At 35.2% G+C, this 19152-nt stretch overlaps 1 protein-coding gene across 3 annotated transcripts in view; it reads right to left on the bottom strand.

Annotated features, from left to right (window-relative positions):
• LOC141405715 (fatty acyl-CoA reductase 2-like) overlaps nt 1-19152 on the bottom strand; it is a 34590-nt gene that overhangs the window by 2029 nt on the left and 13409 nt on the right. Inside the window, exons 1-4 of one of the 3 annotated variants that reach the window (XM_073990377.1) lie at nt 9382-9458; nt 609-686; nt 255-540; nt 32-182 (exon numbers count right to left, since the gene is read on the bottom strand). In XM_073990377.1, coding sequence (XP_073846478.1) covers nt 32-182; nt 255-540; nt 609-663 — 492 coding nt within the window. In that variant the 5' untranslated portion in view covers nt 664-686; nt 9382-9458. Of the gene's footprint in view, nt 1-31; nt 183-254; nt 541-608; nt 689-9312; nt 9459-19152 lie in introns of those variants that run through there. The other 2 variants (XM_073990378.1, XM_073990379.1) reach the window with 2 other exon arrangements.

Genomic DNA, 19152 nt, shown 5'->3' with positions numbered 1-19152 from the left:
TAAACAAAAAATACACTTCTACCTCTCTCACCTTTTCCTCAATAACATTACCACGGGGATAAATATACGCCGTTGAGCAATGTACAAAGGCAACTAATTGTTTCAGTGTTTGAGCAATTTTGACCAATTCAAAAGTTCCTCGGGTATTCATGAGTATGGAACTGCGTAAATCATTATCGAACCTAAAGAGGAGAACATGTCAACATGATGATGCTCATTAATAGCTGCTTGTGGCTAATTTCTTAAAAACTTACCTAACAAAGGCGGCTTCATGAAATATTATGCTAACATTTTTCAAACGTTCCAAATCCTCTTGACTTATTGCCAAACCCAAATGTTGACAATCTCCAAAGATTGGCACAACTTTTTCAAAAACATTTGGTCGTTCTCGGCGCACACGTTCAAAGACAATGTCATTTTTGAAATCTTCTAAACGCTCCAAGGCAGTTTTACCTCTCTTCGGTCGTATCATCATATAGATGGTCTTGATGCCGGGAAAATCACGCAAGAGCTTTTCGAAAAGGCTTTTACCAAGAAAACCTAAAAAGGAGAATGAATTTCATCTTAAGCTTGTTGCAGTGTTTGTGTGGATTTTGTTCCTTATTTACCAGTTCCACCAGTAATGAATATTTCGCGATTGTTGTAAAAGTCAGAAATGTCCATTTTGAGAGATAATCAACAACGATCTATAGAAGAAAAAAATATAATTGTGGATATTTCGTTTTTCAAAATAGTCAGGCTTAATCCCATAGTCGTTGTTTTAATATTTTATTAAAACAACTTTAATTTATTAGTGGGAAAAATTGGCGGTGTTTACCAAGGGGTAAGGCAGGGAATACTATAGTTTCAGATCTCGCCACAGATCTTCATCAGTTCCCTTATTTCTTGTTTTTCAACAAGAAACTTTTTATACCCAAGTGCCAATTGCTAGCTCAAATAGATACGTGTGCAAAGAAACACTCTGATCGAGAATTTCGTGAGACCGGGTACCGTCAAAATGTTGTTTATTGCTGTAGTATGCAATACCAACAAATTAGTTATGTGTTTTTTCGTCGAGAATCGACGAACACATAGCAGTGGGAAAAATTTGGTTTTGTTTGCAAGTGAAGTTGCTAGAGTTTAGGTAGTGCCAAAGAAATTCTCGATCAGAGTGTTTCTTTGCACACGTATCTATTTGAGCTAGCAATTGGCACTTGGGTATAAAAAGTTTCTTGTTGAAAAACAAGAAATAAGGGAACTGATGAAGATCTGTGGCGAGATCTGAAACTATAGTATTCCCTGCCTTACCCCTTGGTAAACACCGCCAATTTTTCCCACTAATAAATTAAAGTTGTTTTAATAAAATATTAAAACAACGACTATGGGATTAAGCCTGACTATTTTGAAAAACGAAATAGAAGTCGTCATCCCAAACAAAAAAACGCCAACCCTCCTAATCGTGAGACCGGGTACCGTCAAAATGTTGTTTATTGCTGTAGTATGCAATACCAACAAATTAGTTATGTGTTTTTTCGTCGAGAATCGACGAACGCATAGCAGTGGGAAAAATTTGGTTTTGTTTGCAAGTGAAGTTGCTAGAGTTTAGGTAGTGCCAAAGAAATTCTCGATCAGAGTGTTTCTTTGCACACGTATCTATTTGAGCTAGCAATTGGCACTTGGGTATAAAAAGTTTCTTGTTGAAAAACAAGAAATAAGGGAACTGATGAAGATCTGTGGCGAGATCTGAAACTATAGTATTCCCTGCCTTACCCCTTGGTAAACACCGCCAATTTTTCCCACTAATAAATTAAAGTTGTTTTAATAAAATATTAAAACAACGACTATGGGATTAAGCCTGACTATTTTGAAAAACGAAATAGAAGTCGTCATCCCAAACAAAAAAACGCCAACCCTCCTAATAATTGTGGATATTTTTAGAAAATTTTGTCAAAGACCAAGAAGGCAAAAATCGTGGGTTTTTTTTTTTTAATATTTTCCCAACGAGCATCAGGGCAATAAGCGTGGATTTTTTTTAAAAAATATTTTCTCAAGGAACATCGGGGCAATAAGCGTGGATTTTTTTAAAAATATTTTCTCAAGGAGCATTAGGGCAATAAGCGTGGATTTTTTAAAAATATTTTCTCAAGGAGCATTAGGGCAATAAGCGTGGATTTTTTAAAAATATTTTCTCAAGGAGCATTAGGGCAATAAGCGTGGATTTTTTTAAAATATTTTCTCAAGGAGCATTAGGGCAATAAGCGTGGATTTTTTAAAAATATTTTCCCAAGGAGCATTAGGGCAATAAGCGTGGATTTTTTAAAAATATTTTCCCAAGGAGCATTAGGGCAATAAGCGTGGATTTTTTAAAAATATTTTCCCAAGGAGCATTAGGGCAATAAGCGTGGATTTTTTAAAAATATTTTCCCAAGGAGCATTAGGGCAATAAGCGTGGATTTTTTAAAAATATTTTCCCAAGGAGCATTAGGGCAATAAGCGTGGATTTTTTAAAAATATTTTCCCAAGGAGCATTAGGGCAATAATCGTGGATTTTTTAAAAATATTTTCTCAAGGAGCATTAGGGCAATAAGCGTGGATTTTTTTAAAAATATTTTCTCAAGGAACATCAAGGCAATAAGCGTGGATTTTTTAAAAATATTTTCTCAAGGAGCATCAGGGCAATAAGCGTGGATTTTTTAAAAATATTTTCTCAAGGAGCATCAGAGCAATAAGCGTGGATTTTTTTAAAAATATTTTCTCAAGGAGCATCAGGGCAATAAGCGTGGATTTTTTTAAAAATATTTTCTCAAGGAGCCTCAGGGCAATAAGCGTGGATTTTTTAAAAATATTTTCTCAAGGAGCATCAGGGCAATAAGCGTGGATTTTTTAAAAATATTTTCTCAAGGAGCAACAGGGCAATAAGCGTGGATTTTTTAAAAATATTTTCTCAAGGAGTAACAGGGCAATAAGCGTGGATTTTTTAAAAAATATTTTCTCAAGGAGCATCAGGGCAATATGCGTGGAGTTTTTAAAAATATTTTCTCAAGGAGCATCAGGGCAATAAGCGCGGATTTTTTAAAAAATATTTTCTCAAGGAGCATCGGGGCAATAAGCGTGGATTTTTTAAAAATATTTTCTCAAGGAGCATCAGGGCAATAAGCGTGGATTTTTTAAAAATATTTTCTCAAGGAGCATCAGGGCAATAAGCGTGGATTTTTTAAAAATATTTTCTCAAGGAGCATCAGGGCAATAAGCGTGGATTTTTTAAAAATATTTTCTCAAGGAGCATCAGGGCAATAAGCGTGGATTTTTTAAAAATATTTTCTCAAGGAGCATTAGGGCAATAAGCGTGGATTTTTTAAAAATATTTTCTCAAGGAGCATCAGGGCAATAACCGTGGATTTTTTTAACAAATATTTTCTCAAGGAGCATTAGGGCAATAAGCGTGGATTTTTTTAAAAATATTTTCTCAAGGAGCATCAGGTCAATAAGCGTGGATTTTTTTAAAAATATTTTCTCAAGGAGCATCAGGGCAATAAGCGTGGATTTTTTAAAAATATTTTCTCAAGGAGCATTAGGGCAATAAGCGTGGATTTTTTAAAAATATTTTCTCAAGGAGCATCAGGGCAATAAGCGTGAATTTTTTAAAAATATTTTCTCAAGGAGCATTAGGGCAATAAGCGTGGATTTTTTAAAAATATTTTCTCAAGGAGCATTAGGGCAATTAGCGTGGATTTTTTAAAAATATTTTCTCAAGGAGCATCAGGGCAATAAGCGTGGATTTTTTTAAAAATATTTTCTCAAGGAACATCAAGGCAATAAGCGTGGATTTTTTAAAAATATTTTCTCAAGGAGCATCAGGGCAATAAGCGTGGATTTTTTAAAAATATTTTCTCAAGGAGCATCAGAGCAATAAGCGTGGATTTTTTTAAAAATATTTTCTCAAGGAGCATCAGGGCAATAAGCGTGGATTTTTTTAAAAATATTTTCTCAAGGAGCCTCAGGGCAATAAGCGTGGATTTTTTAAAAATATTTTCTCAAGGAGCATCAGGGCAATAAGCGTGGATTTTTTAAAAATATTTTCTCAAGGAGCAACAGGGCAATAAGCGTGGATTTTTTTAAAAATATTTTCTCAAGCAGCATTAGGGCAATAAGCGTGGATTTTTTAAAAATATTTTCTCAAGGAGCATCAGGGCAATAAGCGTGGATTTTTTAAAAATATTTTCTCAAGGAGCATCAGAGCAATAAGCGTGGATTTTTTTAAAAATATTTTCTCAAGGAGCATCAGGGCAATAAGCGTGGATTTTTTTAAAAATATTTTCTCAAGGAGCCTCAGGGCAATAAGCGTGGATTTTTTATAAATATTTTCTCAAGGAGCATCAGGGCAATAAGCGTGGATTTTTTAAAAATATTTTCTCAAGGAGCAACAGGGCAATAAGCGTGGATTTTTTAAAAATATTTTCTCAAGGAGCATCAGGGCAATAAGCGTGGATTTTTTAAAAATATTTTCTCAAGGAGCAACAGGGCAATAAGCGTGGATTTTTTAAAAATATTTTCTCAAGGAGCAACAGGGCAATAAGCGTGGAGTTTTTAAAAATATTTTCTCAAGGAGCATCAGGGCAATAAGCGTGGATTTTTTAAAAATATGGAGCAGCAGGACCATAAGCGTGGATTTTTTAAAAATATGGAGCAGCAGGACCATAAGCGTGGATTTTTTAAAAATATTTTCTCAAGGAGCATCAGGGCAATAAGCGTGGATTTTTTAAAAATATTTTCTTATGGAGTATCAGGGCAATAAGCGTGGATTTTTTAAAAAAATTTTCTCTAGAAGCATCAGGGTAAGAAGCGTGAATTTTTTTAAAAATATTTTCTCTGGAAGCATCAGGGCAAGAAGCGTGCATTTTTTTTAAATATTTGCTCAAGGAGCATCAGGGCAATAAGCGTGGATTTGTTTAAAAATATTTTCTCAAGGACCATTAGGGCAATAAGCGTGGATTTTTTTTAAAAATATTTTCTCAAGGAGCATCAGGGCAATAAGCGTGGATTTTTTAAAAATATTTTCTCAAGGAGCATCAGGGCAATAAGCGTGGATTTTTTAAAAATATTTTCTCAAGGAGCATCAGGGCAATAAGCGTGGATTTTTTAAAAACATTTTCTCAAGGAGCATCAGGGCAATAAGCGTGGATTTTTTAAAAATATTTTCTCAAGGAGCATCAGGGCAATAAGCGTGGATTTTTTAAAAATATTTTCTCAAGGAGCATCAGGGCAATAAGCGTGGATTTTTTAAAAATATTTTCTCAAGGAGCATCAGGGCAATAAGCGTGGATTTTTTAAAAATATTTTCTCAAGGAGCATCAGGGCAGTAAGCGTGGATTTTTTAAAAATATTTTCTCAAGGAGCATCAGGGCAATAAGCGTGGATTTTTTAAAAATATTTTCTCAAGGAGCATCAGGGCAATAAGCGTGGATTTTTTAAAAATATTTTCTCAAGGAGCATCAGGGCAATAAGCGTGGATTTTTTAAAAATATTTTCTCAAGGAGCATCAGGGCAATAAGCGTGGATTTTTTAAAAATATTTTCTCAAGGAGCATCAGGGCAATAAGCGTGGATTTTTTAAAAATATTTTCTCAAGGAGCATCAGGGCAATAAGCGTGGATTTTTTTAAATATTTTCTCAAGGAGTGTCAGGGCAATAAGCGTGGATTTTTTAAAAATATTTTCTCAAGGAGCATCAGGGCAATAAGCGTGGATTTTTTAAAAATATTTTCTCAAGGAGCATCAGGGCAATAAGCGTGGATTTTTTAAAAATATTTTCTCAAGGAGCATCAGGGCAATAAGCGTGGATTTTTTTAAATATTTTCTCAAGGAGTGTCAGGGCAATAAGCGTGGATTTTTTTAAATATTTTCTCAAAGATCGTCAAGGCAATAATTGTGATTTTTTAAATGATTTTCTCAGGTAAATAATTGTGGATTTTTTAAGAATATTTTCTCATAGACTCTCAGAGCAATAATTTGTGATTTTTAAAAATACTTCCTTTAGGATCGTTGTTTTTAAAGAATATTGTCTCAAGGACCATCAGAAAAACAATCGTGGATTTTAAGATAATAGTATCTCAGGGATTATCGTGTCTCAACGACCATTAGAACAATAATTGTGGATATTTGATGAATATTTCTCAACTTGAGAGAATCTCAAGGATTGCTAAGGCAATAATCGTGAATTTTTAAGGAATATTATTTCAAAGGCTTTCGGAGCAATAAAGTTGCTTTTAAAAATATTTTTTCAAGGATCTTAAGGGGAATAATTGTGGATCTTTAAAGAATATTTTTCCTGGATTTTTGAGAAAAAAATCGAAGATCGTCATTGAAAAAATGGTGGATTTTTAAAGAATATTTTCAGAGCCAATAGTCGTGTATTTAAAACAAAAAAATATTTTCTCAAGGAGCTTCGTGGAAATAATCTTGAATTCATTAACAACATATTCTCAAGGATCGTCAGGGTGTAGTTTAAAGAATATTATCTGATGGACGATTAGAGTAATAACCGGGAATTATTAAATAATATTTTCTCAATGACCATCAGAGCAATAATTGTGGATTTTTAAATAATATTTTCTCAAGGACAATTAAAGAAACATTTGTGTATTTTTGTTGGATATTTCCTCTACAATCATCAGGGCAATAATCGTGGATGTTTTTAGGAATATTTTCTCAAGGATCATCAAGGCAAAAATCTGGGACTTGAAAGAATATTCTCTAAAGGACCATCAAATCAATCAAAGCCTTAAATCTCGTAGGGGCTTAAAAACCCGAAAGTTGACGAGATGGAGAAAAACGGCGAGGCACGTGTCTTCGCCTTTGTGTGTCTTCTATCACGCTGCAGTGTCAGAATATATAATATGTACATATTAATAAACCATGCCGCAAAAATTGGCGCACGTGTAATTAATATTATTCATATCATATTCATATTGTTTTATTCAAAGTGTCTTATTAAATACTCGAAAAGAATGTAAACTATTCCACACACAACACACGCCATCTAATGCCCTTTGAAATAAAGAATATTTTTATATTATATTGGCCTGATGCCGTAAATCTATTTTAAAAAATAAAATGTTTCAGGAGAGATAGATATAGATAGATCATTTTTGATAACTCTTGGGTAATTTAAAATAAGTTCACAAAAATGATATTCTATAGCAAGGCATATTGAATAGGAAGTGGTGTCACACCAGTAGTGGGATTCTGTAACTCATTTTTGATGTTACCGACAAAAATCGGTAAAACTAAATCGCAAAATTATGACTAAAAACATAAAGAAAAGTTGGCATCACTGTTTGTGTCGGTAGAGGTTAGCGACTACTTTTTATTCATCGTTAACTTACCGAAAAATTTCGTTAATTATCGCAATTATAAGAATTTTAATTTTACAGACATTTCTCGATAACAGCAAAAATGAGTTACAGAATCCTACTACAGTAGTGCGATTCGCGATTCTGTAAATATTTTTTTCCTTACCGACAAAACTCGATAGAAATTAAAATGCAAAATTATGAATGAAAAGTTTAAATATAAGTTATGGGTACTTTACACGATATGTTTTTTACATATGAGTTGTCACTTTGCATATACATTTTGTATGGGAGAAGTGACAACTCATATGTAAAAACCATATCGTGTAAAGTACCCATTAGCAACATGGTTGTTATCGGTACGTCCATGGTGCAAGAAAGAAGGTGATACAATAGGTCTGTTCGATAACTTCGCAAGTAGAAAGTATTTGCAAGTACTTGCAACTACTTCTCATTTCTCTTTTATTGAACAAGTTTGTTATCGAACAGCATTTGTAAAAGTTTGTACAAACTTTTTAGTTACCGAACAGACCTAATAATACAGGAATAACCCAGCGTTTACACATGCAAGTGACAGTTCGAAAAATACCAATACACTCACACATATTCACTGCCACACCAACTATCAACCTCACTGCCGACAAAATTTCCTTGTCAGTAATCAATGTAAGTGCTTTGAAAGTAACTTCAATTTTTCCGAACGTTTACAACGCCTTAATTCTAGCTTGGCGAAGAATATTTTATTGTTTCCTTCCAACTTTTGTGGATATTTCGCGCAAAATATGTTGACAGAAAATGAAGACTACGGCCTGAATTCGCCTTTAGGTTATCCAAAATTCGTCTTAACAACATCATTTTTTTATTGTTAACTTACCGAAAATATTCGTTAAAAACAAAAATTATGGGTACACGTAACGACAACTTTCGTCAATTCTACCGTTATAGTACGTTTATATATAACCGGATTTTATAGCGCGGTTACACTTAACCGGATTAACCCAGTGGGTTTCGATTTAATATGTCAATTCCATAGCGCAAACGTCAAATAAATCCTCTCAAAGTGGGTTAACCAGACAAAAACCTGTAGTGTAACCGCACTATAAGAAACCCACTGGGTTTTAAATGTCAATTCCATTACATATACATATGTATGTCAAACAAATCCTGATGATGAAGGTTAACCCCCCAAAAGGCTCTAATATAAACAGCATATTAACTAAATAGATAGATATATAATATAGAATGTCCAAGCCTTTGTAGTAAAATGATAATTGTTGTAATTTCCCAACAACATAAAGAACATTTTTGGCATAGCATATTCCAATATGCCGAATCATAATTTTTTTTTCAAATTGACACTTGCATGTGTAAACGTTCGGAAAAAATTGAAGTTACTTTCAAAGCACTTGCGTTGATTGCTGACATGGAAATTTTCTCGGCATTGAGGTTGATAGTTGGTGTGCCAGCCAACATGTGTGAGATTATTGGTATTTTTCGAACTGCCACTTGCGTGTGTAAAGGGGGAGGTAAACATTGGCTATATGCAATTGCTCTGTTCCAGTAGTGGGATTCTCTAATGTATTTTTGGTCACCGACAAATATCGTTAAAATTAAAATGCTTATAATTTCGGTAATCAACGTAATTTGTCGGTAAGTTAACAACCGAAATTAAGTTGTCGCTAAGTCCTACCGATAGCAACAGTGTTATCAACTTTTATTCATAATGTTGCGTTTTAATTTTACCGATTTTTGTCGGGAACCAAAACATGCGTTAGAGAATCTCACTACAGATCCAGTATGAATCTACCATTTTTTTAAATTTTTAAAAACGGTATTTTATAAATTTGTCAAAAAATAAAAAATAGTAGATTCATTCACATTCTGTTGTTTTTCACTTTATTTTTTTATATCCTTATTATTTTTATCACATATTTTGAATGGATTCACTTGTAAATCGCTTTATTCTTTTTTGTGCACTTTCCTTTGTATATTTTTGTTTTTCTAAAATATATATTCATTAAATTTAATTTTTGTAATCCTTTTAATATTTACTTGTATCCTTTTTGGTATTCTACGTCAATTTTTGTTACGATTTATGCAACCGTCTCGGTCCGATGACCACTTCGCACTGATTATTTTCAAAGCCGTTTTTTCTAGAGTTGCCTCAACTATTAAAGATATGAAATTATTAATATATACATATACATATATTTTTTAAATAATTTCTGCCGATTTCTCATACACACAAGGTAGCACAACACTGTGCAACATTTTTGAGGTAATGGCGTGCAAACAATTTCTATAGAGCATTTTATGAAAATAAAAACCCAAACGACAAAAAGCCTACTTGGGTTTTGTTTCGTCAGATCCAGCATGAATTTTATAGCCTCATCTAAACATGGCTAAATATTGATTTTTTTAAACTAATCGGGGCTATGTCTTTGTAGATAAGGGCAAGAAGAATATTTGGGAAATATTCAACTCGAAAAACTGTCTATATTGCCTCAAAATATATAATATATTGTTACGAATGTAACTGATAGGTTTAAGTTAGTTTAGTTTAATTTCCGTTAATTTAAAAATTTGAATTGTAACTTAAAGTTTTTATTACGCAGTTACTTTATTTAAGCAACAACAACTACCATGTAGAACTCTCTTCGTTATTCTAGATGTTACTTTACCTTTCATTAATGTGCTTTTATTTTGTTTTGCCATAATCATGTAATTATTGTTTAGTTTGTTACTTCTTTGCACTTGTTTGTTGTTGTTACGTCATTACTGTGCTTTAGAGTTGTGCCAAAGGAACTATTTGGAACTATCTAGTTCCTTTCGCAGTTCCAATGGCCCACATTTTTTCTTTGAACAAACTGCGTATACTTACTATCACACGTTATATTTCATGATGTTACTCATACGCTTTGGAACTAGTACAAGGAACTAGGAACTAGATTGCCCAACTCTACTGTGCTTGTCGTCCAATTGTATTCCCCCATGTATGTATGTGAGTATGGTTGTTCGCTTAGTGCGAATGTGCGTCTGTGTGTTCGCTGCACAGATTCGAGATGTTGCCATATGTGTTCTGGAGGACTCTATAACAGGGAGACTTTGGGGTATAAATACCGGGGAAATGGCAATGACGGAGTTGAGTTGTGTTTTAAGCGTCGAACTGAACAGATCGGTTAAATAAGAGCTGCGTGCTAACTAGAGACTTGCTGTGTGCTTTGTAATTAAAGTCGGTTCTGAATAAGTGTAATGAAGTAAATAAAGCATTGTAGAAACGTAATCTAAAACGAACCCTGTTTTATTTGGTACAAATCGTATCGGGGAATAAAACAACGTCTACACGGACATTAGTTAAATCTAATTCCGTAACAATATGTATCTAAAAATTCCACAATTTGTATATATTTATTTGCATATTTCCAAAACTGTAAAGGTCCCGGCACAATCGACCCGTTGTGAATCGCGTCACGCGTTAAAAACTACAACCACATGAAAACTTCAAAAAAAAAAACCATGCATCAATTACACGTTTTTCATGTGGTTATTGTTTTAGACGCGTGACGCTACTCGCAACGGACCATGGTGGAATAATAAAGTGTAACGCCAAAAACAGCTGATCTGCATACAAGTTGTCAAAATGCGTTATTGTGAATAAAATCACATTCAAAATGTAAACAAGCAAATCACAGTAATGTATTATTGTGAGCAAATTTGACGTTTGACATGATTTGATTTAACACCTTCTTATTCCACCATGCAACGGACTGTGTGAGCCGAAGCCCTAAGGTAGGGTCACATTAGGCAAATATTTGCTCCAGTGACAGGCAGTATGTGCTCTCTGAGAGCAAATTAGCATACATTTCCATGCATTGTTTACGCACGCTTGCTCTCAGTAAGCGCACACTGCCTGTCGCTGGGGCAAATATTTGCCTAATGTGACCCTACTTTTAGTAATATAAACTAGGTCTATACAAACATCAACGATTTAACATAATTTTGATGAGTTTGAAATTTGTTGGGAATATCAATAAAATCTGGGGATTTTGTGGAAAGTTTGAAGAAATTGTGTAGAAGAGAATGAAAAAACTGGCAACGCAGGGTATCGTATAAAACACTGCTGAAACAATACGAAATACGCATTTTACACTTGTTTCATGTGGTTGTTGCGGCCTTAATGACCCCGGTACATACGGTCCATTTTGAGTCGCGTCGCGCATTAAAAACAACAACCACACGAAAAATATGTAAGTGATGCCAAGTTTGTTTTCATGTGGACCGTATGTGCCGTGGCCTTAACTTGTTTCTGAGATAAAGTCCCGAAAAGTACAAGAAAGTATATTTTTAGCCCAGCTTATATGAGGGCATAAAATGCCAACGGGTTCTAAGTACTTTCAAAAATTGCATACTTTTAAAAACTGCCTACATTTGTTTGCCTTTTCAGTGTTGCATAGTGTAATTGGATATTTTTCATTTGCAATACCGTGAAGTGGCGTTGTACAAACACGTGAAGGTGATGTACTGTATTATAGGTACCCCGAAAGGGCCCGTGACATAACTATCAAATCAATTATGGGTGTTAAGCCGAAAACACATCCAACGTTTCAGTAAACACTTTTGTTCTTTAGTTCCGCAACACTTTTGATCTTTAGTTCATACGTCCAAAAAGAGCCACAAATTTTGAAACTCCCTAATACATAATTATTGGGGAAAAGTATTATAGTTGCGTAGCCGGTATTCGATTCGATATTATGTGTATTCGTTTACTCCAAATTTGTACAAATTGTTACTGGATGTTGTTCGTTTACTCTACATTAATTACACTGCAAAAGACCTTAGTCGATTACAAGAAGTTACTGGACTTGCACAAACTGTTGAGTAAGGGGTACTTTACACGATATGTTTTTTGCATATAAGTTGTCACTTCTCCCATACAAAATGTATATGCAAAGTGACAACTTACTTACTTACTTAGTTGGCCCATTACAGAACATTAGTTTCATAGACCGAACTAAGAAAAGAATTCCATTCCTGTCTGTTTTTCGCTTGACTTTTTGGAATACCGCGCCTTTCCTTAGGCCTGCCGATTCTGCGTGCACCGCCATGTGGCATGTATTCATACGCCTTTTTAGCGGGTTCATCATCGCTCATTCTCATGATATGGCCTAGCCAACACAATCGTTGCATCTCGATACGTTTAACTATATTCATGTCTTTGTATAGCTTAGTCGATGGTCAGACTAGCACGATTTCAACATGGCGACGTCAAGTTTATAGGTGAGGGGTATGAAGTAGTGAAACCCATGTACATGGTTTTCTGTGTTTGTTGTGTTGCCTCTTCTTGTTATTCGTTGCAAGATTTTTTCTTCCATTTTCTTTCATTTTTATGTTCTCAAGCAAACGTTAACAGCAAAACAAGCATAAAAAGATTTAATAAAAACATTTAATTAATGAAATAGTGAAAATTTAACTATTAATATTAATTTAATTATTAATGTTAATTAGGTATTTTGTGTTTTTTTTTTTTTTAGTTTATTTATGTTTGTTTTGTTTTTATTGGTATGTGAAACACAACAAACGCGAATGGTAATATAAAGAGGGCACGCAAAAATCTAAAATTTCACGTTAAAGTGTGTGGACACTAACGAAACTTGAAAAGAAACATTAACGAAATTGGTTTCAAGAAACCTTGCTAGTCTGACCATCGACTTATATAGCTCGTGGTTCATACGACGTCGATATTCACGGTCAACGCAAATCGGCCCGTATATCTTTCGAAGAATTTTCCTCTCAAACACACCAAGCACTGCCTGTTGTATCCTTCATTATCTTTATCGAAATCCCTATCTGTTATACTTGTATTTTACTGTCATCAATGTTTGTCATTATACACTCATTTATCAATACCTGTTTTATTGTAAACCGTAATCTTATGCCAAGTTTACACTTGCGCTCCAAAATCCACTGGATTTCACGAAATCCTGAAATACTCCCCGATGTTTACACTTATTTTTTGTTGATTTCAAACATATCACAATGATCAACGTAGATGCATATGCGCAGCTGATCTAACATGAATTTTCAAAACAAGTTGTTGTAAATTGAATTAAACATCAAAAATATACGACAATATAGAACTTTACAACTTTATTTCGAAAATTATCGTAAAATTATCTATATATCGTATTAATTGTGTATAGTACCAAAAAATAAAAAAAAATAATGATTTTATCATTGAGACATCACAATAATAAATTTTGATAGATAAAAGTTGTGCTTAGAACCTACAAAATATTAGTACTTGCAGTAGTTTTCCCGTTTAGTGCTAAAAATGCGTTCCCGTACACAGAAATCTAGCAAGACTTGCAATTCTCTTTAAACAAAAATAGCGACGAATAACACCCTCTTCTCCTGTTTTCTGCCATAAAATTTTGGCCTAGTAGAAACCAGCAGCAAGCATGTTCATATGTTCATTGGTATCTAATATTATAACTGATACGTTGATTTTGAAATTTCTGCTGGAGTTTTTGCAAATTCCGTCATTTTTCCGTTCCCGTATTTTTTAGGATATTTGTATGGGGAAGCAATTTTTGACAATTCGCTCTATTTTCTAAAATTACCATTAAAAAAGTACGGGAACACAATGAAAAATAGCATTGTAACAAAGTAATTTAATATTTCTTCACATTATTTACAAATTTTGATACTAACATTTTTTGTTGCAGCAATTCGCACATCTACCTTGTTTATTGCCATACGTGAAAAGTGTTGCAACTTTTTGTACTTTTTTAGGCAAAAGCAAGGTTGTATATCATGTGTACTGTGATTTCGATGTTGATTTCGCTGAAATCACGAAATGAGATGATTTCATTTTTGTATGCGAAATCATGATAAATTTTTCTTGATTCCGCACGAAATCACGAAACGCCTTCGAAATCACGAAACGAGGCCGAATGTAAACCAAGCATTAGGCTTTACATAGCCATTGTTCAATATCAGTTTTCCTTCTTGTTTTAAACTTCAATCAAACATAACAATTGGCGACGAGGATGAAATAGAAAAGAAATCAATTAAAATTTCAATATTTCAAATTATCAAGCCAATAACAATTGGCGATGAGGATCAAATAGAAAAATCAATTCAATTTTCAACAATAAAATGATCAAGCCAACAACAATTGCAACGAGGATGGATTAAGAAAAATGCAAGCAGAATTTTAGCTATCGAATTATCATGATCAAAAAATTATCAAGACAACAATTGGCATAATTACGTCAACTCATAAACAACAATTGGTACGAGGATAAACTAGTGCATTTTCCAACAATACAAAAAAATCAATTTCAAAATGGCCGATGAACAAATTAAAAAGTTGCTTGAAGCCATAACCTCAATGACTGCTGCATTGGCACAGCAGCAAGCTACATCCAGTACGAGCATCAACATCATTTCAAATTTCGAACCATTTAATCCAAAAGTGGAAACATTTCAATCGTAAAAAGAAAGGTTAGAAATTCATTTGCAAATAAAAAACGTTTTCGACAACAAGGAGCTTTGTGCAAAGCTACTCTTGCAATACATTGGCACGGAAAATTATTCAACCATTTCAACATTGGCCGCACCAAAAACTGTTTCGGAACTGAAGTATGAAGAAATTATTGAACTCCTCGATCAACATTATAGTCAAAAAAAGAACATTCTTGTGGAGCAACACAGGTTTTTATCAGAAGTGCAAAACGAAAATCAATCAATTGCCGAATTTGTGACAACATTACAAAAAAGAGCCGCTACGTGCAAATTTGTGTGTATGTGTAAGAAATCTGTCAGTGATCTATTTGCCAGGGCACAAATCATCAGAGGTCTACGTGACAACAACATTCGAGAGCAATTACTGCAAAAGCCGGACAAATCATTTCAACAAATTGTGGAAAAGGCTAAAGTGCTGGAAGCTGCTAAAATCAACAACAATGTAATATCAAATAATTCAACAAGTGATGTAAATTATGTGCGCCAAACATCAAACGGTTATCACAGGTGCAGTAACCGACTTCAAAATAATCGATCAACAATCAATAACCTCAACTACTGTGAATTGGGCATCCAAAGTATGTTTTTACGTTGTGGTAAAAGCAACCATCTATCGGACAAGTGCAGAATCGATAAAAACAAATTGTGCTGCTGTATATGCAAAAGAATAGGGCATGTGGAAAAAGTATGCATAAAAACAAAACTGCAACAAAAAAAACGACAACCATGCAAAACGTCATACTTGGAATCGTGTTCATCAGAAGAAAATGGTGTAAATCAAATTATCGATGTCTACAACAACAATGCTGTGATAGTGACTCCAGAAATATGCGGTAGTAAATGTGATGAAGAGAAGAAAGAAAATATCACAAAGGAACGAAAAATAAAATATCAATCAAAAACAAAGCCTATTGTAACAAAATATCAAAAAGTTTCTCTAAGAACAAAAATACCACAAGATTTCAGAGCATAAAACATCAAGAAAAACAAAAACCTGCAGTTTATCAAATTAGCGTGGGAGAAAGGGTGCAGATCAAATGCTCCGCGCAACACAAACAAAAATGGAAATCCGGAGTCGTATATAAAATATCAAATTCCCATTGTTACATCAAATTGGATAATGGGTATGTAATCAAACGCCGCATCAATCACATATGCAAAACGTGTGAGCCACAGCAGATCAAAACTACTTCTGACACACTCTTTTCCCACAACGAACGTCAACAAATGTAACAACCACTAATACAGCGTCATCAAGTAACCACTACGAATCGAGACTCATTACATCAAAAGCCATCTACGCCCACATTGGCTCAAAGAAATTCCAGGTCGAATCAAAACGAAATATTTACTGAAGATAAACAGCCATATATGTCCACATTGGCTCAAACGACACAACCGAATCAAGAACAACATTCAACAATGTCTAAACCACTTAGAAGAGCTGCCCGTATCAGAAGAACACTCCATATTTAAGCGGCCATGTCTTTTATTAGCGTGGGAGATTGTTGTATCCTTCATTATCTTTATCGAAATCCCTATCTGTTATACTTGTATTTTACTGTTATCAATGTTTGTCATTATACACTCATTTATCAATACCTGTTTTATTGTAAACCGTAATCTTAGGCTTTACATAGCCATTGTTCAATATCAGTTTTCCTTCTTGTTTTAAACTTCAATCAAACATAACACTGCCTTATCTGCTTGCGCAAGTACCCATGCTTCAGAGCCATACATTAGCACGAGTAGTATCAACGTTTTGTATAGTGTTATTTTTGTTTGACGAGATGTGGCTTTGTTTTCAAATTGCGTACTTAGACCATAGTAGCATCTGTTGGCCAATACAATTCTTCTTCTTTTTCCACAACTTATGTTGTTTGTTGTGTTTACGGCAGTGCCGAGGTAGACGAAGTCTCTAACTACCTCAAAATTGTAGGTACCAACTTCCACAGTTAGTCCGAGCTCTATGGACGCTTTGCGCGTCGACACCATCAATTTGGTCTTTTCGCCGTTTACCGCCAGACCCACTTTCACAGATTCTGCTTCGACCTTCCTAAAGGTATCAGTTACTTCCTTTACTGATCGTCCCATGATATCTATGTCATCAGCATTGGCAAGTAACATGTGGTTATTGGTGTAAATTGTGCCATTACCTTTTCCAGCAAAATGTTGAATATGTCACACGAAAGGCTGTCTCCTTGTCTGAAACCTCTTTTGGTACAAAATTCTTCGGAGAGGTTCTTTCCAATTTTAACTGAGGACCTAGTATCAGTTAAAGTCATCTTACAAAGCCGGATGAGCTTTGCGGGGATACCAAATTCAGACTTTGCATGGAATACCTTTGATCGGAGGGGACTGTCGAATGCTGCTTTATAATCGACAAAAAGGTGAAATGTGTCAATCTGCATCTCTTGGGTCTTCTCTAGGATTTGCCGCAGGGTAAATATCTGGTCAATGGTGGACTTGCCAGGTCTAAAGCCACATTGGTATGGTCCAATTATTTCGTTGACCATTGGCTTTAGTCGTCCGCACAATATCCCTGACACTATCTTATAGGCAATAGGGAGAAGACTTATGCCCCTATAGTTGGAGCATACACTCTTATCTCCTTTCTTGTGGACGGGACATAGGATGCTCAGGTTCCAATCGTCGGGTACGCGTTCTTCCTGCCAGATGGTGCTAACTAGCTGATGCATACACCTCATTAGCGCGTCGCCTCCGGTTTTAAACAGCTCGGCTGGTAAGCCATCGGCTCCTGCTGCTTTATTATTCTTCAGCCGGTTGATGGCTGTTTTGACCTCATCTTGGCCGGGTGGTATACATTCTATACCATCTTCTGGGATTGGATCTGTGGTATCATCGTCTTCGCTACTATTGGATACCAGCAGATTGAAGAAATGTTCCTTCCATATCCTGAGCACGCTATCTGTATCTGTTACCAGATTACCTTGCTGGTCTCTACAGGAGGATGTGCCTGTACCAAAGCCATCTGTTTGATGTTTCACTCTTTGGTAGAATTTTCGGACTTCATTCTGGCTCCTGTACATCTCGATTTTTTCACACTCCCGCTTTTCCATTTCTCTCTTTTTCTTGCGAAAAAGACGTTTCTTATCTCCCGATATCTCTCTCGTGCGCTACGCGTTGCTACTGATTGTAAAGTAGCTCTATATGCCGCATTTTTATCTTCGGTAGCAGCACGACACTCCTGGTCATACCATGAATTCCTTTGTGGAGGTATCTGGAATCCAAGTATGGATTTTGCGGCTGTTTGCATGGAGTGGGCAATATGTTGCCATTGTGTTGCTATGTTATCGGGACAAGGAGTGCTCGCGGTGAGCAATTGGGCTAGTTGAGTGGAACATGCTGTGGCTATCTGTTGTGTTTGCAGCCTATCGATGTCCAACTTCCGCGTTGTGTCTGTTCGTGCTTTATTTGCAACGTTTAGACGGGTACGTGCCTTTGCTGCAACAAGGTAGTGGTCCGAATCAATGTTTGCGCCTCGGAACGATCGAACATCCAACACGCTGGATGAATGTCTTCCATCTATCACAACATGATCAATTTGATTACTTGTTCTTTGATCTGGAGACAGCCAGGTGCCCTTATGAATATCGAGATGATTAAATCTGGTACTGCTATCTACCATGTTTTTGCAGCTGCAAAGTCTATCAGCCTCATACCATTGTCAGATGTTTCACTGTGGAGACTGAATTTCCCGACTGGGGGCCAAAGATATTCTCCTTTCCAATTTTGGCATTAAAATCGCCTAGAATGATTTTAATGTGCTCGTAAAATATATCTTTGGTCTGTTCGTAAAATATATCGCAAAGTGACTACTCATATGTAAAAAACATATCGTGTAAACGAACACACCTATTGTTTATTGATGAAACTCTAAACTTTCCCATTATTTTGGCGTTCTTAGGTCGAGTTCCCCAATACAGTAATTTCATAAAATTACTTTAGTATGGAACTCGATCTATAAACGCCAAAATAATGGGAAAGTTTCGTATGAAAGTTTCAGCGTGTGTCTTTAGAGACAACAAAAACCATGTTCCACAACATCCCATACGGGACAAGGGAGACTTCTCTCATATCAATGAGTGCACCCCGATTCATATTCAGCTCAATGATATGGAACCTACTGTTTATCGCCGAGTCCGAACGGCGTGTCTTAAGACACCACTTGTAGAGAAGTTTTTCAAGGCTGAAATACTCAGGAAATGTCGCCAACATTACTGAGGGGTATTTTGCCACCATTGAAAAATGTTTGATGTTGCCTGGCCGGGGAAT

Source organism: Musca autumnalis, unplaced genomic scaffold, assembly GCF_047663935.1.
Source record: "Musca autumnalis isolate F117 unplaced genomic scaffold, ASM4766393v1 scaffold_5, whole genome shotgun sequence".
NCBI classification, from domain to species: Eukaryota; Metazoa; Arthropoda; class Insecta; order Diptera; family Muscidae; genus Musca; species Musca autumnalis.
The sequence above is the reverse complement of the archived record's forward strand: the minus strand, read 5'-3'. Positions and strand labels throughout refer to the sequence as shown.